Here is a 22,903-nt window from a genome sequence, read left to right as displayed (position 1 = left end):
AAGAACCCGATATCTCTGTTCAAACCAGGTCCCTCCATGGTTTTGAGCTTGGTGATAAGTTGCAATTCAGCAACTTCTCTTTCCAGTCTATTTCTGAAATTCTTTTGTAGTAAGACAGCTACTTTGAGATCTTGTATAGAATGTCCTGGGAGATTGAAGTGTTCTCCTACTGGTTTTTCTGTCTTCTGGTTCCTGATGTCAGATTTATGTCCATTTATCCAGGACATAAATCTGACATCAGGAACCAGGGTTGTCTGGAGGAGCTCAAAGACTGAAATGAGAAAGGGGGGAGGGCGCTGTGCCAGAGAAGAGAGGGGAGGACCTGCTCTTGATACAGACTTCTGATTTGCAAGGAGCCAACATTCCCTCTGCACAGGATCTTGATCTTAGTCTTCCTTTCTGATATCACTATTTACAGGCCAATGTTCTCTGAGCTTTAGCCTCAACTTCCCCTCCACCGGCAAAAACAAAGCAAGCTGTTTCTGGGGCAGTTTCTATTCTTCCATGGCTGGAGCCGAGCTGCATATGCCTTGCTCTGATAGATCTTTGCAGACTGGTGGAACTCCCTCTGCTTGCATATCTCCCTTTCCACCCCCCAAACATCAAGGACAGAATCTAAACAATCTTGATTCCTGTCCGGGCTGCAACGCCCTGGCTACACACTGGAATTCTTGAATAGCAGGAAGCTGAATGGTGACTTGTTTATGCTAGGAATTTGTGGGCGACGCATGACAAGAAACGGTCTCAGACTCTCAGGACCCAAATTTTGCCTGTATTGACGAAGGGGAAGCTTGCAGGAGTTAGAAGGGGCATGGGCGAGGTCAAGACTCTCTTGGGTTTAGCTTGGCAAGAGTTTCTGTCTCACAAGGAAATGAACAAACAAGCAATCCAAAAAAACAAAACAAAAAAGCCCACCCAACCGCTCTCCCACTCTTGTCTCTTCAGTGGAGCAGCTGGAACATTTCTGGATTCCTGCAAAGAGTATTTTTATGTTAGTGATAAGCCTGCGACAAAACCCCTGAGTCCCTGAAATCAGCAGCTGGCCTCAGCTCATGGAGATACAGAAGGGACAGCTTGGAGCACAGCCAGGCAGCATAGCACGAAAAAGAATCCAGTAGCACAACAGTGCAGGATGAACTCAGCATCCTTTGAGGCCAGATCTTTCCAAGAAGCAAAATTGGAAACTCTTTTCTCCTTTAAAAACAACAAAAGTGAAAACCAGTACAGTTGTACCTCGGGAGTCAAACGGAATCCGTTCTGGAAGTCCGTTCGACTTCCAAAACATTCATAAACCAAGGTGCAGCTTCTGATTGGCTGCAGGAAGCCTCGGAAGCTCCATCGGATGTTCGGGTTCCAAAGAACGTTCGCAAACCAGAACACCGGTTCACGGCGTTCGGGAACCAAAATGTTCGACTCGCAAGTCCTTCAGGATCCAAGGTACGGCTGTATACGCACAATTGCAGCTCAGAACACTCCCCATATGATGGGCAGGTTTTCTAAGTTAGCACACCATCATCTCCAGGTAGGGTTTTATCATGAAGAGTCAGTGAATAGAAGACAGTGGCTGCTCAAAAGCCTGCCTTCTCTTTGCAGACCCACGTGCAGAATAGCTCCCTGCCCAACACCTTTGTGCTAAACGTGAACCGCGTGAAGTGCTGTTCTCATTTGGACAAGACATCCTGTTCTCTGAAGGATGCCTTCTTGCCTCTCATAGGGACCTGATTCTGCTGGTTAACCATGCTGGCATCCTCTTGTCCCCCACAGCACTGCAGCCTGCCTTCAGCCAGCCTGCCCAAGATGGATGGTCTTCCTTTTTCCTTCTTCCCAGAACACTCACTAAAACTCTCTTTTCCTGTCACCTCACACCCAGTTACCCTGGCAACCTTCCAAACCCCCAGTCTCTGTTCACACCTCAGGGCAAGGGGGAAGGAGAGTTCTCTTGCATTGCCAGTGTGGCTCTCAAAGGCCCTGTATTGTTTTCTTAATGGTCCTAGCTTGGCCAGGTCATTTTGCATTGGCTTGCTCAGGAATTCCTCTGCACCTTGTCTTTCTCCTTTCATATCCCAAATAATCAAAATCCTACCATTTATTAATTTCTAGGGTTTAAGGGGGGTCCCACCCACCCCCCAATCTATAACTATGCAGTCATACCTTGGAAGTCAAACAGAATCCATTCTGAAAGTCCATTCGACTTCCAAAACATTTGGAAACCAAAGTGCAGCTTCTGATTGGCTGCAGGAAGCTCCTGGAGCCAATTGGAAGCTGCGGAAGCCCCGTCAGACGCTCGGCTTCCAAAACTAGTTCGCAAACTGGAACAGTCACTTCCAAGTTTGCGGCATTCGGGAGCCAAAACGTTCAACTTGCAAGGCGTTTGGGATCCAACGTATGACTGTATAATGAATTTGATAACACTGTGGTCAGTGTTCCTCATCAGTTCAACAACACTCAATTTCCCATACCAGGTCCTGAGAGATAAGACTACAGTTACCTCCCCTCTGTTCAGTTCCATGCCCCAGATGTTCTAGGGCAGGGTCTTCTTGAATACATTTAAAAAATAGGTAAATGTATAAATCTCCATGTAGCATATCTTTAGTGAGACAAATGCTGTTACCATATGAATCTGAAATGCTCTTCCAGGATCTCTTTCCTTAACTCATTCTGCCCTTTTTGTAGATAAAATGCGGCAAAGAGCTATCGCTGGCCTTTTCGTGGCCATCATGAGCCTCCCAAGAAACATCGAGTCAGCCGGAGGAAAAGGTGAGTGGGAGACAACTGTGTCAGGCAGAGTGGGGAGAGGCGCAGACTTTAGCACCAGCCCCCCCCCCATGCAAAAAACAGCTGTTTGCCAAAGAGGCTGCTGTTTCTTAGAGACACTTAGCTTCAGGACCTGGCCCCACTGAGGCAGTGATCCATTAGCCTGAGTAGCTACAGCTGCTCAGGAGACTCCCCAAATATTTTATATTCAACATCCTGTCCTTATTTTCATCAGAGAAATGTTGGAGAGTATGTACTGTAGTAGAGCCGTCCCTGTGCTCAGACAGTCTTGCAGTCTCACCTGGAGGGGAACTGATCAGACCTAGACTTTCTGAGTTTTAGCAAGGGTGCTCGAGCGAGTGCTTGGTCCTGCTGTATGTAGCACTTTGGTGGTTCCTGCCTCTGAGACCTTTTAAACAGAGTGCTGAGCATATCGTGGCTGTAGTGTTCTTTGGTTGGGCTAGGAGTATGGACAGGGGCATAGGAAGGGGGTGCGGTGGAGGTGGTGCACCCCAGGTGCCATCCCCGGGGGGGACAAAATCCCCCCTGAGCAGACGCGCCACTGCACCGTGGTCGCCCCGCCACTGAGTATGGAGGCAGGATTGAACGCATCTGTCAATTTACGTTGCTTCCAGTTTGTAATTTTTCCTGTCTAAAGTTCTGTTCTCCACATTTCTGCATCAGTTCCCGTCCCCCCCCCCAAAAAAAACAGCTCACGTATTATAGCTGCATAACTAGCAGCTTATTTCAAGTCAATTGTCATTAAATAAATAAATCATATTTCATTTATAAACTTCCCTAGTCCATTTTACATTTCTGTATCAGTTTGTGATTTTTAAATTGGAAGGCCATAAGTGTTTTAGCGCAAATGTCTCCTAATAGATGCCTTTTTTGTATTCAGTTTTCCTGTTGTACACATTCTTGCAAGCAATGTCCCCTATGTATTTCATATTCCATTTTTACTAATGTGTATGCATTTTATGTACGTTTCCGAGCACAATTCAAAGTGTTGGTGCTGACCTTTAAAGCCCTAAATGGCCTCGGTCCACTATACCTGAAGGAGCGTCTCCACCTCCATCGTTCTGCCCGGACACTGAGGTCCAGCACCGAGGGCCTTCTGGCGGTTCCCTCGTTGCGAGAAGCCAAGTTGCAGGGAACTAGGCAGAGGGCCTTCTCGGTGATGGCGCCTACCCTGTGGAACGCCCTCCCAACAGATGTCAAAAAGGAAAACAACTACCAGACTTTTAGAAGACATCTAAAGGCAGCCCTGTTCAGGGAGGCTTTTAATGTTTAATAGATTATTGTGTTTTATTCTTCTGTTGGAAGCCGCCCAGAGTGGCTGGGGAGACCCGGCCAGATGGGCGGGGTATAAATAATATATTATTATTATTATTATTATTATTATTATTATTATTATTATGCACACTTCCCCTGAATTTTCACATTTTTGTACACGTAATTTGGCTGGGGAATGGCATCCCAAAATTCAGAGACGTGTGAATTTCAAAGGCTAGCTGGGATTCAGTTTGCACATCTTGTTTGGGAAAATATAAATCGTGGCAAAATCTGAAGCACGTTTCTCCATCATCCTTTTACCGGGCAGGGAAGAATCAAAGGCTCAAACATCAGGGGGAAACGCTGTCTTTCTTTGTCTTCCTGCAGATCTGGTGAACTGTGTTTGTGAGCATCCAAACTGTCTCAATAGCACTTGTACAGGGAAGCTGTGTTTTGTGAGCAAGCATCTGACAGAGGGGGTAATGATCCACAAGAAAGGATGCCTTCAATCCATGTCTGAGTTCTGCAGAGGCTCCCACACGACAAAAACGGCCATAATATGTTGCTCGACCGACATGTGTAATTTGAATCGCACCATCCAGTTACCAGGTACAGCTATGCTTTCTCTTGCAGGGAACTTGCCTCGAGGATTATTATTAGATCCCATAGGTAGGAGATCCCATAGGTAGTAGCTTGATTGCCATTTGATTGGAGTGAATGTCTGTCACCCATTGAAGGGGGGAGCGGGGGGGGGGGACTGAAACACATAGCAGAGTTTCCCAAAAAAATAGACCAGAGGCAATTGAATTTCATCCAGGAGAGCTTTACTGCTACTGAAGGTAAATGAGCCTAATGGTCACAAATCCAGTACATTCAGGATTGGCACGGTCCATAAAAATCCAGTTGCAGCAAAAAACAATAAAACATAAACTTATAATAAGACTTAACCTTAACACTAATCATGTTGTTGTTCAGTCGTTTAGTCGTGTCCAACTCTTTGTGACCCCATGGACCAGAGCACGCCAGGCACTCCTGTCTTCCACTGCCTCCCGCAGTTTGGTCAGACTCATGTTGGTAGCTTCGAGAACACTGTCCAACCATCTCGTCCTCTGTCGTCCCCTTCTCCTTGGACCCTCCATCTTTCCCAATGTCAGGGTCTTTTCCATGGAGTCTTCTCTTCTCATGAGATGCCCAAAGTATTGGAGCCTCAGCTTCACGATCTGTCCTTCCAGTGAGCACTCAGGGCTGATTTCCTTCAGAATGGATAGGTTTGATCTTCTTGCAGTCCATGGGACTCTCAAGAGTCTCCTCCAGCACCATAATTCAAAAGCATCAATTCTTCGGCGATCAGCCTTCTTTATGGTCCAGCTCTCACTTCCATACATCACTACTGGGAAAACCATAGCTTTAACTATACAGACCTTTGTCGGCAAGGTGATGTCTCTGCTTTTTAAGATGCTGTCTAGGTTTGTCATTGCTTTTCTCCCAAGAAGCAGGCGTCTTTTAATTTTGTGGCTGCTGTCACCATCTGCAGTGATCATGGAACCCAATAAAGTAAAATCTCTCACACTAATCATACAGAACTGAATACCAGAACAAAGAGATAGAAAGAAAAAGTGAGTGAGACGCAGGCTCCTCCTTGTCTTACTATTATAGTCAGTACGACCTTGACAGAAACACAACAGAACCAATTTAAACCAGCTGTATACAGCTTCCCAGAGAAATAACCAAAACGTCAGAAACCTTCTTCCTGTTTCTCTCACAGAAACTTCTAGAACAGTTCTGAACTAATCAGAATAGGAAAGATCTCTACACATCAGATCAAGACTTTCTGCACTAAGAAATGAAAACTGACAATGCCAAGAAGACTCCTTACCATTAGACAGTAACCAAGTTCATTTCCTTTCTTTCCAACCAGGTGAAGAAAATCAGCCTGAAGAAGAGAGTCCTTCTCTTCAGAACCTTCTCCTGATGATCCTGGTTCCCCTCTTTGCTTTTTTGGTTCTCGCTGCATTGGTGGGGCTGTTTGTATGGAAGGTGTTCCAGAGCCGGCAGAGACGGATACGGTTGAGGTCTGATGATCTGGAGGACATGGATTTCATACTGAAGGCATCCACGCTTGGTGACAGTACCTTAAAAGTAAGTAGTCTGTAATCGCACCTCTGTCCCACCCTGCATTGGAATGCAATCTCACCTGAAGTCCCTTGAGCTTCTGTGATCTCCCAGAATCTCGCTTCGCTGGTGGTGGTGGGCTGGTGAAAGGTTTTGGTTTGAGCTTTCCTAGTTGTGCTTCAAACCAGGATCAGTGCCTGCCAAGTTGCTGTTAGAGAAATAAGGGACCGGGCCGGAAATAGCAGGCCGGAAGTAGCGCTGCAGCCATTTTGGAACTGGGCGGAGCATGCTCAGAAGTGACTTTTGATGCTGCTTTGCTCAGTTCCAAAATGGCCACCGCGCCAGAAGTCGCACTGCAGCCATTTTGGAACTGGGCAGAACAGCATCAAAAGTCGCTTCTGAGCATGCTCCGCCCAGTTCCAAAATGGCCGCCGCGCCAGAATAAACCGGGGGGAAACAAAAAAACCCATTTTTTCAGCTAGGAACAGCTGGAAAACCGGGGATTTCCCGGGGAAAACGGGAGACTTGGCAGCTATGACCAGGATCAGTGCCAGCAGCTCCCAGAATCCTTAGGGAAGAATCCTTTGAGACCAAACTTTCCAGCAGGTTCTCTCACTGATGGACCGGACCCGCCTTTAAAAATAAATGCCTGGTGCTCTGATCTCTGCCAGGTATAGCTGGGAACAACCGCCGTTTAAGATTCCCACAATGACCCTGGAATTGATGCACTCCAGGGCATTGTGGGAAAGTTAAATGGCAGGTAGACCACCTGCTCAGAGTGCGGGCAGTCTATTGCTGCATGGGCCTGTGACTTTTCCCCTCATCCTGCCTTTCCTGTGGGAATTTAGTTCCCATTTCGCAGAGTTTTGCAGAAGACAGCCCTGGGTCACACTCAGGAAGGCAATTAAAGGCATAACAAATAGAGACACCTTCCAAGATATATGGACCACTTTCTTTAACTATGTGAATGACCAAAGTTGAGACCTCCCTATACCAACCGCTCAATATTCTCAGTGGACGGGTTGCATTAAGTAATATGTTTGTTGAATGTGAAGTCTATGTCTAGAGACAATGGATAAAACAGACACCTTTAGATTTGCTGCTGGATGTTTAATGGATATTGCATTTGTTTAAAAATCAATAAAAAAATTGTTTGTTTTTAAAAAGGCAGCCCTCAGTCGTTTAACGCTTTCTCTATTTCCCACCTATAAAAACTACTCCAGACACTCTCTTTTAAAGTTTAAATAACATATGACTTAATGTTCTTGCACTTGTGAAGCAATACATGCAAATGAAATGCCGTGGAGCATTGTGGGGCAGCACTTTCTGTGCTGTGCTTGCTGTGACTTGAAAGAGTGTGGGCTGAAGTTAGTCCAGGTCCAGGTCCAGGTTTCCTTCAACGGAGGCAGCTTCGCTGCCGCTGCCTCTTTTTAGTCACCGCTGCCATTAAAGGAGCGGGCGAGGCAGGAGTGCAAGCGCAAGTGGCTCCGTGTGCTGCCTTGCAAATGGCCCTATTTTCTCTGGGGGGCGTGGATGTTGACCATGCCTCCTGGGGGGATCCTGGCCACGTCATTGCCAGCTAGCCAATCGGGTGGCTGGGGGGCGTGGCTGGTGTGCCCTCCCCTAGCTTTGATCCTGGGTACGCCCATGGATTATTTGATTCTTTATTCAATTTGTACGCCGCCCTTCAGCCGTACATCTCAGGGTGGTTCTGAAGGGACCCCTGACCGATAGGTCCAGTCGCGGACAACTCTGTGGTTGTGGTGCTCATCTCGCGTTATTGGCCGAGGGAGCCGGCATACAGCTTCCAGGTCATGTGGCCAGCATGACTAAGCCGCTTCTGGCGAACCAGAGCAGCGCACGGAAACGCCGTTTACCTTCCCACTTGGAGCGGTCCCTATTTATCTACTTGCACTTTGACGTGCTTTTGAACTGCTAGGTTGGCAGAAGCTGGGACTGAGCAATGGGAGCTCACCCTGTCGCAGGGATTTGAACCGCCAACCTGCGCTGTTAGGCGTTGCCATTTCCCTTGCTGTTTCTCTGTGTGTCACCGCTTGTTTCAAATTGCATTTAGAACCTGCTGAATGATGACTGCACCACCGGGAGCGGCTCTGGGCTGCCCTTCCTCGTCCAAAGAACCGTGGCTCGGCAGATCAGCCTGGTTGAATGTGTTGGTAAGCAGCAGGAAACCCGGTGTGCAAATTGTCACCAACCGTGAACCTCCTAACATGTGTGAAAACAGGATCATATTTCCCAGCTCTCTCCTAAACTCTGGACCCTCGAACCATTCCTTAGCTCAGCATTGTGTGGAATTGCCATCACAAATAGCAAGTCCAAGAAAGGTTGTGTTGTTCATACAGATTGTGCATTCAGTCCTGTTTAGGGACTGTTTATTTTCAATTTCTGTGACAAAACACACCTATGAATCAAAGACCCTCAGTGGCCGATGCAGATATGTGCTAACATTCTTTAGTGTATGTCAGGCATGTCCAACAGGTAGATCGTGATCTACCAGTAGATCGCTGGACGTCTGTGGTAGATCACTGGTAGATCACTGGCTCCCCTCAAAGCAGCTCAACAACTTTAGCTCCCCTTAAAAAAAAGCTCAACATTTTTGCCCTGCATCCCCCCAAAATGTGGCTTTCCTCCTCCCTAAAAGAAGCTCAACAACTTTGACCTGAACCCCCCAAAACAGGGCTTTCCTTCATAGGAAAAGTTCGACAACCTTGACCTGAACCCCCCAAAAGGGGGTAGATCACTGCCAGTTTTTAACTCTGTGAGTAGATCACAGTCTCTTGGGAGTTGGCCACGCCTGGTGTATGTTTATGCACCAGCCCAGGATCATGAACCTAGGTGGAGGTAAGCAAAACCTTGTGTGAAAATTGTCACCCCCAACAGGCAAAGGACGATATGGGGAGGTGTGGCGTGCTACATGGCATGGGGAAAATGTGGCGGTCAAGATCTTCTCGTCCCGAGATGAGCAGTCATGGTTCCGTGAGACAGAGATCTACAACACAGTGCTGCTGAGGCATGACAACATCTTAGGTGAGCAGAAATGGGGCGATTTTTCCGGAAATGTCACCACAGATAAATCAGTATTGTCAATGCTTTCTTTCTTTCTTTTTTTTTGAGCCAGAGCTTAGTTCTGACACCTTTTTTTTAAAAAAAGCACTAAATAGTAAGTAAGTAAAACCTTTATTGGCATCAAACAAACTCGCAGACAAAATAATAACAGATTAAAACTGTCACTGTGGCAAACGCTGTGTTAAGAGAGAGAAGGGAGTAATCCGCTATCCGCTTTCACGACAATGGGGCTTCTAATAATTCAGACGACTGCAGAGTATAACGACGAGAAAATAGTAAATTAAGATATTGAGCCACCATCTTGGTGAGGACCTGGTCCTTCCCCAGCAAAAGGAATTGTAGGATTTCCCGCTCTGGTCTCCTTCTGGGGATGCAGAGCCGGTCCGGGAATTGTTGACGAAGGTCAACGTAAAGATTACAATGAAAAACCATATGTAGAAGGCTTTCCACCTGAGGGTCATGACACAGACAGATCCTCTCATCCTTCGCCCTGCCCAAGAATCTTCCCCACAGGAGGTTCGATGGATTTGCATTGAACCTGGTCAACGAAAATGCCCTTCTTTCTTGTGGGTTCAGTAGGAAGTCAAGATAATTAGGTTTTGTTTCATGAGCCCACGGGTGGTGGAGAAGAAGGGGGGAACACGTTGAAGCACTAAATATATATACAGTGGAACCTTGGTTCTTGAATGCCTTGGTACTCAAACATTTTGGCTCCCAAATGCTGAAAACCTGGAAGTAAGTGTTTCGGTTTTTGAACATTTTTTGGAAGCCGAACGTCTGATGTGCCTGTCGGCTATTGTTTCCGGGGTTGCCTGCGCCTTTCAGAAGCCGCGCCTTGGTTTTCGAACATTTCGGAAGTCAAACAGACTTCCGGAACAGATTACATTTGAGAACCAAGATACCACTTGTATATATATTATTCAAAATTTCCAGTCTCTGAATTTTGCAATTCATTTCTCTAACCAAGCAACTTGTACAGAAATGAATATACTAGGGCAAAGTGTGCATTTAAATGCATGTGCTTGGGAAAATAACATACAGAAGTGCATTATATTAGGGGGGAAATATGAATGGGCTTTGCAGTATGTATAAATTGGGCAAAATTGCCACAAAATTCTGTATATTAGGAGAAATAAGCCCTAAAATGCTGGTGAGTTTTAACAGGTGCTTTTGAAAACAGATGTCACAAACCAGATCGGAAAAATGAAGAACTGAGCAAAACCAAAACGGCAGTATTTGTCCATCCCTACCTCATATCTCCTTTATTTTCTCCTCCTCCTGCCCCTGTGCAGCCACAAATAGCAAACCTGGGAGATGCCTCTGTTTGGAATCGTGAAGAATGAGTTTGAGGCCTACTGCCAGTCAGAGCAGAGTATTGAGTATAATGAGCTGTGGATCCAACAGCATAGCATCTATTCTCAGTTCACCAGTATCCTCCTTCAGTTTTAACTCTCGTCTGCTCCTCTGCAATCCCTTCCTAGTTATCCTAGCTTCACCTTTTCCTGCTTCTCTCCCTTTCTCCTCCATCCTTCTTATTTTGCCTTCCCCTCATTCTCACAATCCCCTCCTAAAAATTTCCTTGGGGCAAAACGGGCAGCCATTTTGCATTTCTTTCTGAAGCACCTTGATCATCCATGCCCGTCTGTGGGGTCCACTTCTGATTTCTGCCCTCCTTCAACCGACCGCAGGATTCATTGCCTCCGACATGACCTCGAGGAACTCCAGCACCCAGCTGTGGCTGATCACCCACTACCATGAGCACGGCTCCCTCTACGACTACCTTCAGCACACAGCCCTGGATGTGGAGAGCTGCCTACTCTTCGCCAACTCCATCATCTGTGGCCTCCTCCATCTCCACGTGGAGATCTTTGGCACCCAGGGCAAGCCAGCCATTGCTCACCGGGACCTAAAAAGTAGGAACATCTTAGTCAAGAACAACAAGCAGTGCTGCATTGCTGACCTGGGTAAGTAAGTAGACTTTAGGTGCTGAGGTGGCACACTGGAAATGCTGGTCCAACCTCTGCTTAAGGAATTAGGAAGCTTTTGAGGGGAAGAAGAGAGTCATGGGGAAGTCTGATTCTCACATCTTCCAAGCGATTAAAAAGAAAGGTAAAGGACCCCTGGACGGTTAAGTCCAGTCAAAGGCGACTATGGGGTTGCGGCACTCATCTCGCTTTCAGGCCGAGGGAGCCAGCACTTGTCCACAGACAGCTTTCTGGGTCATGTGGCCAGCATGACTAAACCGCTTCTGGCATAACAGAACACTGTGACGGAAACCAGAGCAGCACATGGAAACGCCGTTTACCTTCCCGCCACAGCAGTGCCTATTTATCTACTTGCACTGGTGTGCTTTCAAACTGCTAGGTTGGCAGGAGCTGGGACCGAGCAACGGGAGCTCACCCCATCACGGGGATTGGAACCGCCGACCTTCTGATCGGCAAGCCCTAGGCTCGGTGGTTTAACCCACTGCGCCACCCGCGTCCCCTTTCCAAGTGATTACACACAAGTGGGCACACAGAAAGGCAGGCAGGTGGACTGCTAGCCACTCCAAGCCAGAGTGGAGAGGTGTGTTTTTTGTGCAGGGATGTGAATAGATGCTAGGTGAGGGTATATTTATTCAATATTATCCTTCCTCACGTTTGTGAGTCCAGCAGAGTGCATCCCTTTGCAGCTTAAAAGGGAAGCTCAGATAGGCTAGTTTTACCCTTTTAGTAACCCAGGGTGCTTTAAGGCAGACTGGATTCTCCTGGTATTCCCCACCTCCCTTAAAACAATAATCACACGGTCTTGTAAAATGTGAAAATAACATTTACTCACTCAGAATATTTGTCGATGAGTAACACGCACAGCAGCTTTGTTCAGGCAGGCTTAAAACGGTAATTCAGTTACTAGTATATGCTTTAGTCTTGGCATAAGTTGGCAGGATGTTGTAACAGGCTCATCAGTTGCCATCATAGACCAGCATTCTTCTAACCGTTGCCGCTGTGTTTCTCTCTCAGGTCTGGCAGTCATGCATTCCCAGAGCAGCGACTACTTGGACATTGGCAACAACCCAAGGGTGGGCACAAAACGCTACATGGCGCCTGAAGTTTTAGATGAACAGATTCAAATGGACCGCTTTGAATCCTTCAAGCGGACCGACATTTGGGCATATGGCCTGGTCATCTGGGAGATAGCCCGGAGAACTGTCGTTAACGGTAAGGGGACCATTAACTCAAGGTTCAAATATAATCAAGTTGGTTTGTCAATCCCACTCTTTATGACGGCCATAAATCATAGAATCATAGAATTGGAAGAGACCACAAGGGCCATCCAGTCCAACCCCCTGCCGAGCAGGAAACACCATCAAAGCATTCTTGACATATGCCTGTCAAGCCTCTGCTTAAAGACCTCCAAAGAAGGAGACTCCACCACACTCCTTGGTAGCAAATTCCACAGCCGAACAGCTCTTACTGTCAGGAAGTTATTTCTAATGTTTAGGTGGAATCTTCTTTCTTGTAGTTTGAATCCATTGCTCCGTGTCTGCTTCTCTGGAGCAGCAGAAAACAACCTTTCTACCTCCTCTATATGACATCCTTTTATATATTTGAACATGGCTATCATATCACCCCTTAACCTTAAATGACTCCCTAGCCCAGAGATAGGGAACCTGTGACTGTCCATATGTTGTTGGACTGCTGGCTCAACCTTGTCCTAAGCCATAGTGTGTGCCTTGTTTTTCAAGCTTTTCTCTAAAAACGTGTTAAGCATTTTTAACCAGCTCATTAACCAAAAGGGCTCCCAGAGTGGCTTACATCAGATCAGCAAAAGCAGTAGCAGTCCCTGCTGTCTTATTAGATCATGGACTCGGTTATACAGCTGCAAATAAAACCTTTTAAGTGTGTTGTAAGGTGCATTATACAAATGTGACACTAGATGGCGATAGCGAGCTATGGCAAATTCCATATATTTTTTCAAAGTGGTTTTTAAAAAAAAGCATTTTCACAACGTTTTTTTAGATTCCTCCCAGGACATCCAAAGTCCCATCATACCTTTGGAAAGTACTGTCTCCATCCCATAGCAAATGACCATGTGCATTTTACCATTCTACGCAGTGCTCGGCTTCTGGTACGATGCCTCTCTCCTCTGTTGGAGGCAGTATGCCTCTGAACATCAGTGGCTGGGACTCGGAAGTGTGGAGAATGCTGTTGTGCTTAAATCCTGCTTGTGGGCTTCCCACGGGGGCACCTGGTTCTTGTGCTCTATGGGTCTTCATCTGTCCCTGGCCAAAGTCACATGGAGTGCTATGCGCCCGGCTTTGCAAGCTCCAATGATCAGCTGAATGTTGGCATTTTGCAAGCTGTGCCTTTTCCTGCACAGTTTTATTGCAAACCATGCGGGCAAAAAACAGGTTGCCGTCCCCCCTCCCCAGAATCATGCTGACATGTGATTGAAAGGTGGGTGGGTCAGGGAGATCAAGATCTGGCTCCCCTAGCCAGATCCAGTTTCCCACCCCTGCTGTAACATCTCACACAGCCAGCCTGACTAAATTGTCAATTTAGGGTTTAAAATAGCAGCTGCAGCCAGAGAATGCAAAGGGGAGGACAGCCATACACCACCACCTCCCTTGCATTTGGCTCCCTGCACAGAAATAATCACTAATCAGGCTTGTTAATGCGAAGGCTTTCGGCTGGTCTAGTTGGATGGAGGGCTCTCTTTTATTTTCCTTTTCCACGCGAATGATTAGCTGTAAATTATAAACACTGTAATCTAGTGTCAGCGCCAGGCTTACTGATTAAAGGGACCATTAGACTCAATCAGCACTTTGTTTGTTCAGCTCTGATTAGGAAACAAGCAGCATCGCAGCTCAGCCTGGCAATGGGCCACGTCTATGGAACGTCTACTATCCCCCAGCCAATCCTTCAGGGGAATTGCAGCAAAGCCATTTCTATCTTCATGAGGATGCAGAGGCCTCCGAGAAACGGCTTCTTGTCCCGTTTCTCCCTGTAGGAAAGAGGCCAGAAACCGATCTTCGCTATGCAGCTTTGCAGCGTGAAAATGGTGCTGTGCAATTCTCATACCCTCCAACATTTCTCCAATTTAGGAAAAAAGGGACATCCTATTCCATACCCTCCAACATTTCTCCAGCGGAAGTAGGGACGTCCTAAGGAAAAGCGGGGCATTCCAGGATCAAATCAGAAACCTGGGTGGCTTCTGTAAATCCAATACTGTGCCTGGAAAACAGGGACACTTGGACGGTCTGCTGAATTTTGCAGCACGTGCAGGTTCCCTGTAAATTGCTTGGAGTGATGTAGACCGAGATCTGGTGCAGCCGCTATTTAGTCTTCATGCAGGGAAGAACAGAGTAAGAAAGTAAAGAAATGCCAAATGAGAGACAGCGTGCTAGCAGTGAGAGAGAGAGGTTTGGACCGGGCACACCTGAGTTCTGATCTCCCCCCCCCCCCCGGGCATGGAAGTTATTTTGGGCAGCTTCTAGGCTGGTTGTTTATTGAGCATTCTTCCAGATAGATTTGTGTGGTGGTTACACAACGTTGTCAGCTAGGGGTTGTTGTTCTGCACTTTCCAGCACAATTTTCCATCATTTTCCGTATCTTAATTGCACTGGAAGGTGCTGTATAAAAGCCAGATCTTGTGCAACTCAGAAAAGCCATCTGGAAGCATCTTAGATGAGCCTGGGCCAATCATTTTTTCATAGCCTAACATACTTCACAAGGTTGTTATGAGGGTAAACTGTGGGTTGAGGGAGACCCATGTGCACCACCCTGAGCTCTTTAGAGCAAGCATCCCCAAACTTTGGCCCTCCAGATGTTTTGGACTACAATTCCCATCATCCCTGACTACTGGTCCTGTTAGCTAGGGATGCTGGGAGTTGTAGGCCAAAACATCTGGAGGGCTGCAGTTTGGGGATGCCTGCTTTAGAGAAAGGAGCTACATTATTTATTGTTGTTGTTGTTGTTTAGTCATGTCTGACTCTTCGTGACCCCATGAACCAGAGCATGCCAGGCACTCTTGTCTTCCACTGCCTCCCGCAGTCTGGTCAGACTCATGTTGGTAGCTTCGAGAACACTGTCCAACCATCTTGTCCTCTGTCGTCCCCTTCTCCTAGTGCCCTCCATCTTTCCCAACATCAGGGTCTTTTCCAGGGAGTCTTCTCTTCTCATGAGGTGGCCAAAGTATTGGAGCATCAGCTTCAGGAAATAAACCCATCCCAATCTCTTGTATCGGAGGCACAATCTGCCTGATACTAAATCCAAGATTCAGAACCGTACTTCCTGAGATCATGACGTTTAGCTTGTTCCTGTGGCTTGGATTCTTCTCAGTTCACAATGATGCCAACCAGGATTCACCCTGGCCTTTCCCAGTGGGGAACTTATGTTACAGGTGAAGCAGCCGTTTGCTAATTCTCAGCCCTACCTGCCCCCAGAAATGAGAGGCTGAAAAGAAAACACTTGTTAATTAAAAAGCAAAAAGAATCTCCTAGTCAAGGCACAGATTGGCTGGGCTAATCCTAAATCTCTCTTTCGGAATAAGCACTGCCCATTAATAAGCCTATTATATTCACAGTGCACGACCTTAATTGGATGCCTGTTAACTCTTAAGTGCCTAATGTGGCTGTATGCCTGCACACACATGCCAGCAGAAACACACACAATCTCTACCAAACGTGGAGTCCTATACAAAAATAATAATAATAGAGAAATCCTTGCTTGCTTTGATTACTGTTTTGATGGGCCTGATCACTGCATTGACAGTTCTGTTTTTAGTTATAACAAGGCTCAGTGCGACATTTCGCTGGGCATTGGGGCAATCAATATTTAAGAAACCCAGAAAACACCATGTCAGCGAGCCCCAAATGGTTAAAGTCTCCAGTGCTAAAGACATATGGAGCCAATTAGCATTGGAATGGATTAACAAACAAAAGACCAGCTGCCAGAGGTTCTAGGTGAGCAGAGATTTTGGCCACCAGGTGGCGCCAAAGGCACAAGGCTTTAGGAACAATGAACCTGGCCTCTTGCCATTTGGTTGGCAACCCCTTGAAAATAACTTGCCGGAGTTAGAGAGTAGTTTGAGCTTTGAGGGGGGGGGGCTGCACGCTGGTCAGCCTCACAGGACCATTGGCTCAGGTGAAACTTCCTGCTGAGTTCTACAACCAAATCCTTTTTTATGAGGGTTTATAAGCTTAGAAAAAAGGCGAGTCGTCTTCTTCCTTGGCGATCACTCGTAGCCCAGTAAGATTGTCCTCCATAAACACGGTCTTAACAGTGAGTCCGTAAGTGACAGTGGAGGCCAATTCTGGATCCACACGTCCTTCCACAGTGGCGGCATAGGTTTCCGGGCAGGAGTTGATCACAGTGAGGGTTTGCCAAGTGTGCCTTCCTCTTAGCACATTTCTCCTTTTCGTCCTGAATTTGAGCGTCTTCAAAGTCCATGACACCTTTGGTAAAGGCTGTTCTCCAATAGTGCAGGCCAGTGTTTCCCCATTGTCGGTGTTTATACTACATTTTTTAGTCTTGAGAGAGTCTTTAAACCTCTTTTGTTGACCACCAGCATTACGCTTTCCATTTTTTAAGTTCGGAATAGAGTAGTTGCTTTGGGAGACAATAACCAGGCATCCGAACAACATGACCAGTCCAATGAAGTTGATGTTGAAGAATCATTGCTTTGACACTAACAGAGTAAACTGGTGTGTGTGTGTGAATATGAATATGGCAGTGGTGTATAGAATTATGCATAGAGTGAAGATAGTAAACTGAGAGCAGTAATTTCCCCTCTCTCATAATACTAGAACCCAGAGTCATCTAATGAAGTTGAATGGCAGAAGATGCCAGACAGACAACCAGTAGCGATGGCGATGAACATGGGGCATTTTTAAAGGGGAATGAGACAGAATCATGCAGGTTGTGTTCCTATCTATGGCTAGTGGTTCTGATGAGTCTATATCACGAGTCCATGTGACTTTGAATAGCCATTGTTGAGGTTCTTGTGCTCGTGTCCTGCATATGAGCTCATTTTATGTCCTTTACGGCCAGCCCAAGACATTTTGGCACCTGAGGCGGATCCCAAAATGGCATCCCCTCCCCGCAAGAGAATAAGGGATGGGGGAACATCTACATCAAGAACAGGGGGAGAGGGGGGGAGAGAAAAATTGACATTGGGATCTGCTGCCCTGGTGAAGACTGCTGCCTGAGGTGGTCGCCTCACCTTGCCTCATGGGTGGGTCGGCTTTGCTAAGAAAGGCACATTGGGACTTATTTCAAAAGCCCAGCAATACAGGACTTAATGTCTGGCCTCTGCTTGAAGCTTCAACCTCCACTCTTGGCTGAGCTGTAGCAAGATCCCAGGGCGTTCCACGTATTCCCCCAGGGCCTGTGTTTATTTGGATAATTGACATGGCAGAGACTATTGTAGCTTTAAGGAATATATTTAATAATAATAATAATAATAATAATAATAATAATAATATACTCCGCCCATCTGGCTGGGCTTCCCCTGCCTTTTATTCACCTTCAGTCTGCATGGCCATTTCAAGAGGGGCTTGTCCCCCGCAGCATGCAGCCAGCCTTCAGCCAGCCTGCCCAAGATGGATCCCAGTCTTTCTTCTTCCTTCTTCTAAAAACCCTCTTTTCCTGTCATCTTGGACCCAGTTACCCTGGCAACCTTCCAAGCCCCTAGGGCAAGGGGGGGAGGGCAGTTCTCTTGCATTGCCAATGGCCCCCAATGGCCCTGTGTTGTTTCTTAATGGCCCTAGCTTGGCCAGGTGGTTTTGCATAATCGAGCTCAAGAATTCTTCTGCAATGTGTTTTTGTCCCTTCATATCCCAAATAATCAAAATCCTACCCTTTATTCATTTCTAGGGTTTAGACCTCCCCGTAATCTATAACAATATTATGCAGTGGTACCTCGACATACGAATGCCTCGACAACCGAAGGTTTCGACTTATGAAGAGCGCCGCGGAACAGATCGCCTTCGTAAGTCGAGGCACCACTGTATTACATGTCTAAACTAAATCGTATTACATTCTGTATTTAGACCTCTTTGTAGTCAGTAGCAATCTGTAGCAAACCACAGTGTTTTCCACCCCATAATGTCTTCATGTGCCCCTGATGCTGCATGGTTCAATGACATTAATTTTATAGGTGCTGTGGATCATGTTTGGTATTTTTTCTGGTGCATGACTCACGTCGATTTGGTCCCGCTTGGAGTTCGCATTCCATGCTTCTCCACCCCCAGACTGCAGGATCATGAGCATTGCCATCAAAAGCCTGTAAATGCACACGTGGTGGCTGTGTGTGTGTGTGTGTGTGTGTGTGTGTGTACAGCATTTTCTGATTGAAACGTATCACAAGATAGATCCAGGCTGTTTATCTTCAGACTTCTTCCACCCAAAGATATCTTGGGATATGTCAGTCTATTGCAGAGCTTTCCAAACTTTTCATGTTGGTGGTGACACACTTTTTTCGACGTGCATCATTTTGCAACGCAGAAATTCAGTTTTGCTTGCAAAACGGACGTTAAACTAACCCTTTTCCAGCCCTGGGAGGAGCACAGGGAGCATTCGCAGGACACACCTACACACTGCGGCCAACACACTAATGCAGGGGTCAGCAAACTTTTTCAGCAAGGGGCCAGTCCACAGTCCCTCAGACCTTGTGGGGGGCCGGACTATATTTTCAGGGGGGGGGGATGATGAAGAGCACCACAAGCCCCGGTGACTGCTTACCTGTATCTTGTGAGCAGCAGGGGCTGGCGGCGGCGGCAGCAGAGGGACAATGAGTGGCGCGAAAGGGTGGCCATTTGAGTGCTGCTACTGCTGCTGCTGCTGCTGCTGCTGCTGCTGCTGCTGCTGCTAACACCAACAAAGCCCAGCCCCCTTCCCCCTCTAGGCAGGGCGGGGAGAAGCCGGGAAGAGGGAGGGTGGGGAGTACCGCTGGCAATCCACTTGGTGATTCCCGGACCATCCACGGGCCGGATCCAGAAGGCAATTGGGCCTGATCCGGCCCACGGGCCTTAGTTTGCCTACCCATGCACTAATGTATCACAACATACAGTTTAGAAAGTGCTGGTCTATAGCCTGACGTTTTTTTGGAATCCAGAAATGCCCCACTCCTTAGCGTTTCAGATCTGGATTCCCTGTTGCCAAACAAACCACCTGTGTTGTCAAATTTGGCCAGGGTGTGAGCAAATAGCAAAAGACTGTAAATTTGCACCCGTCAGCTATTGATTATTCCATGGCTTAATATCACAATTTGTCACTGTCTGCAGTAGATTGCATGGACATGTTTCCCCCGTGATATAGGAACAAGGTTAAGATATCAGTGTCATCAGCAATCACTGTGACAAGCTTACACCCAGCAAAGTTCAAAGCAGCTCTTTACAACTGCTATAGCATGAGCCCTTTATGACCTCTTCCCTGCTAGTAGTTCTCAAAATTGTTTGTTTGTTTGTTTGTTGTCAGGGGGTTCTTGCGACTACTCTAGAGTAACGACGCTCCTCAGGTTACTTTTCCATAACGTGTTTATTGGTGCTGATATGTACAGTGAAGCAGGTGCAGAAACATGTCTCCTCACTCCGATGCAGAATCCGGAAGTGCCCCCCCGGCGCGAACATCCCCAACATAAAAGTCGCGGGACACTGAATCTCCTCCCCTTTCTTCTTTTACGTAATTCCGGAACCGGAGGAAAGGGTCTGCGCTCCATGTTTTCCCTCTCCCCCATTCCCCCCTTCTCTCTCCTCCCGTCTGTGGAGTCTGGGCTCTTTCATCCTGCCTGAGCCCGGGCACTCTCTCGCTCCGTATCCTGACTTCCCTCCCCCCGAGCCTGTGCTTCCTTCGCTGCTCGGGGAGGAGCTACTCTTGATGATAAGGGGGAGGTACTCTGTACTCTCTCCCCCTTACATCCATTTTTGGAACTAAGAGGCATTCTGGTGATAAGGACCTTAGAATTCTCGCGAAACATTACTGCCACTGTTCACCATTTTTCTGTATCTTTTCTGCACCCCTCTCCATCAAACACCACTCAAAACTATTTCATAATGCTGCTTTTCCAACATGCATTTCAGATAAAGGCCTCAGAAACACATGTTGAAAAAGCAACATTATGAAGTAATCAGAGTGGTACTAGCCCACATGTTCAACATCCATCCATCTGCAAATGGGTTTGGGCTGTGATGTTGTACCCGGCCATCAAGAATACAGCAAGGTTTTTTTTTCATGTTCGGGTTCACATTGGCTGTCATGGAACGGGAGGGGGGAGCGCACTGCCCCCGGCACCATCGGGGAGGGGGGTACCATCACGGCCGCCGCCGCCCCAGACACGCACCGTGCACCCTCCCACCGCACCGGGTACCACAGCCCCGGGACGCATGCCACACACCCTGGACATGCGCCAGCCACACCATGCCTGCTCTCCATCCCTGGTACTGGAGCATGCAGCTTTGCCACTGAATGCCTGTGCAAATAAAAACATTGCCGGACGCTGGGAAGTTGTGAAGGTGTGTGGCATCGGGCAATTCTCCCTGGGAAAGATTTTCCAAATGTGGTGTGCCAGTCATTGAAGGCTCTTTCTTTCCAGTCACCACACGCCTAACTTCAGGCAGTCGAGAGTCTCAAGAAGGGTCTCCGATGATGATAACATTCAGGGGAACCTAAGTTCCAAGGTATTTAGGGATTTTAAGATTGGCACCAGCACTTTTAATTGTGCCCAGAAATGGAACCACAGCCAGCGAAGTTATTTAAAGATTAGAAAGATATGGTCTCTACAGCCAATCCCATTTCAAAGCCTAGTGGTACCATTTTCAACTACAGTTGTACCTTGGTTCTCGAACACCTTGGTACTCGTACGTTTTGTCTCCCAAACACCGAAAACCCGGAAGTGAGTGTTCCGGTTTTCGGATATTCTTTGGAACCCAAATGTCCGATGCAGATTCCGATTGAGTGCAGGAAGCTCCTGCAGCCAATCGGAAGTCGTGGCTTGGTTTTTGAATGTTTTTGTAAGTCGAACGGACTTCCAGAATGGATGACGTTCGGGAACCAAGGTACGACTGTATATGTTTCCACTCAGTCCTCAAATATCATGTTGGAAGCCACCCAGAGTGACCGGGGAGGCCTGGCCAGATGGGTGGGGTATCAGTAATAAATTATGGTGATGGTTATGATGACGGCGATGGAAAGCACATTTTAGTAGTCTAATCTGGTGCAGGCTACCAGAGCGTAGATTTCAATGGCTGGTGGATGTGCTTGATTGTGTTTAATGAGAGCCATACAAACATTTGGCTCATAGGGCATGTATCAATGTGATGGGTTTGCGCCATCAACAATACGACTGTTCTTCGGCAATCTCGCCATTTCTTTCTTGTGCTGATTTCAGCACTATGACATTTTTGAACAAATTGCCCATTCCCCCTCCTGTATTCCCTTGCCAAACTCCTCAGCTTCATTGGCAATTATCTTATGCTGGCTTTGCTGTTCCACCGAATGTATTAAGTAAACCAGGAAAATGTGAATGGAATTGATTGCAATGTGCCAAAAACATGCAGTTATCTTGCTTGCCATAGCTTTGATATCCTAGCATCAAAAACGCCAGTGCATTGCTCAGAACTCATTTGCAAAATGAGGGTACTGACTAGCTGATCACAGCGCAAGCCTGGAGCATGTCAGCTTCCCTTGATCTGTGTATAAAGTCTTCAGGCCATCTTCAGGATCTTAGTGCTTTCTTTCTTTCTTTCTTTCTTTCTTTCTTTTAAAAAATGAATACTGTTTTTATTTATTTTCATGGTACAGAAGATAGATTTTGAGAAAACAATTGTGACAACAATTGTTGTCCTGATAAAATTATAGACTTTTATCATGCCATGTGTTAAAGTTTCATTTGAGAGATCATGCCACATTTTCCCATGAGTGCTGGGTGGATTCCTGCCAGAGTCTGAACAATTTATGTATTCAATAAACATTTGCCATATGTTATAAAAGGCATTTGGATTGTGTTTGCCCTTTTTGCCGCTCTCACCTGGCATGTTAGTTTCTCAGCCAATGCTATTGACCATACTCCGTTATACCAAGAATCAATGTTCAACCCATGACCGATTTTCCAACATCTGGCTATCTCCATACGAGCAGCAGTCAATAGAAAGGCTGATAGATCATCTTTAGGATACCGGTAATTATGAGCAGACGGGATCCTGGTGCTTTCTAAAATGGGCATGGGCTCATCTTTCTCAAATTAATGCTACATACTTGATGATGCTGTACATGTGCCGCAGGTAGCCACAGAAAATATATCAGTTTGAACCCCTGCTTCCCAAAAATCATTGCCCGTGTGTTTCAGGCTTTGAAAATCATCTCACAAAATCACAACTGTTTCTGGTAGGCCGGCAGGCATGGAGACCAACAGTAGGTGGCGCCAAAGCCAATGACAGGTGAAGCCATCCTAATTCTAGTCCCCTCCCCCCTCCTTCTCTCTGCTGAGTTCCACAAGAAGCAACACTGAGGAGGAGGAGGAGGAGGAGGAGGAGGAGGAGGAGGAGGAGGAGGAGGAGGAGGAATCTGACAGGCATTGCTACTCCCTACACTGCTTGTTAGAAAAAATGCAGGTAGGTGGGGCCTCTCTGAGGCCAGACTGAGGTTGGTGGAGCAGTTCCCCATTCAGCCTAGTGGAGCAGCCTGCACCGTGAAGCTGGTAT

At 46.9% G+C, this 22,903-nt stretch overlaps 1 protein-coding gene across 1 annotated transcript in view; it reads left to right on the top strand.

Annotated features, from left to right (window-relative positions):
• Positions 1 to 22,903, top strand: part of ACVRL1 (activin A receptor like type 1) — a 49,999-nt gene that overhangs the window by 15,532 nt on the left and 11,564 nt on the right. Inside the window, exons 2-8 of the mRNA XM_060272028.2 lie at positions 2,674 to 2,757; positions 4,417 to 4,638; positions 5,948 to 6,168; positions 8,216 to 8,315; positions 9,040 to 9,186; positions 10,914 to 11,189; positions 12,225 to 12,422. Coding sequence (XP_060128011.1) covers positions 2,679 to 2,757; positions 4,417 to 4,638; positions 5,948 to 6,168; positions 8,216 to 8,315; positions 9,040 to 9,186; positions 10,914 to 11,189; positions 12,225 to 12,422 — 1,243 coding nt within the window. The 5' untranslated portion in view covers positions 2,674 to 2,678. The remainder of the gene's footprint in view (positions 1 to 2,673; positions 2,758 to 4,416; positions 4,639 to 5,947; positions 6,169 to 8,215; positions 8,316 to 9,039; positions 9,187 to 10,913; positions 11,190 to 12,224; positions 12,423 to 22,903) is intronic.

Source organism: Zootoca vivipara, chromosome 2 (genome assembly GCF_965207765.1).
Source record: "Zootoca vivipara chromosome 2, rZooViv2.hap1.1, whole genome shotgun sequence".
In the NCBI taxonomy this organism is placed as follows: Eukaryota; Metazoa; Chordata; class Lepidosauria; order Squamata; family Lacertidae; genus Zootoca; species Zootoca vivipara.
This window is presented reverse-complemented; position numbering and strand designations above follow the sequence as displayed.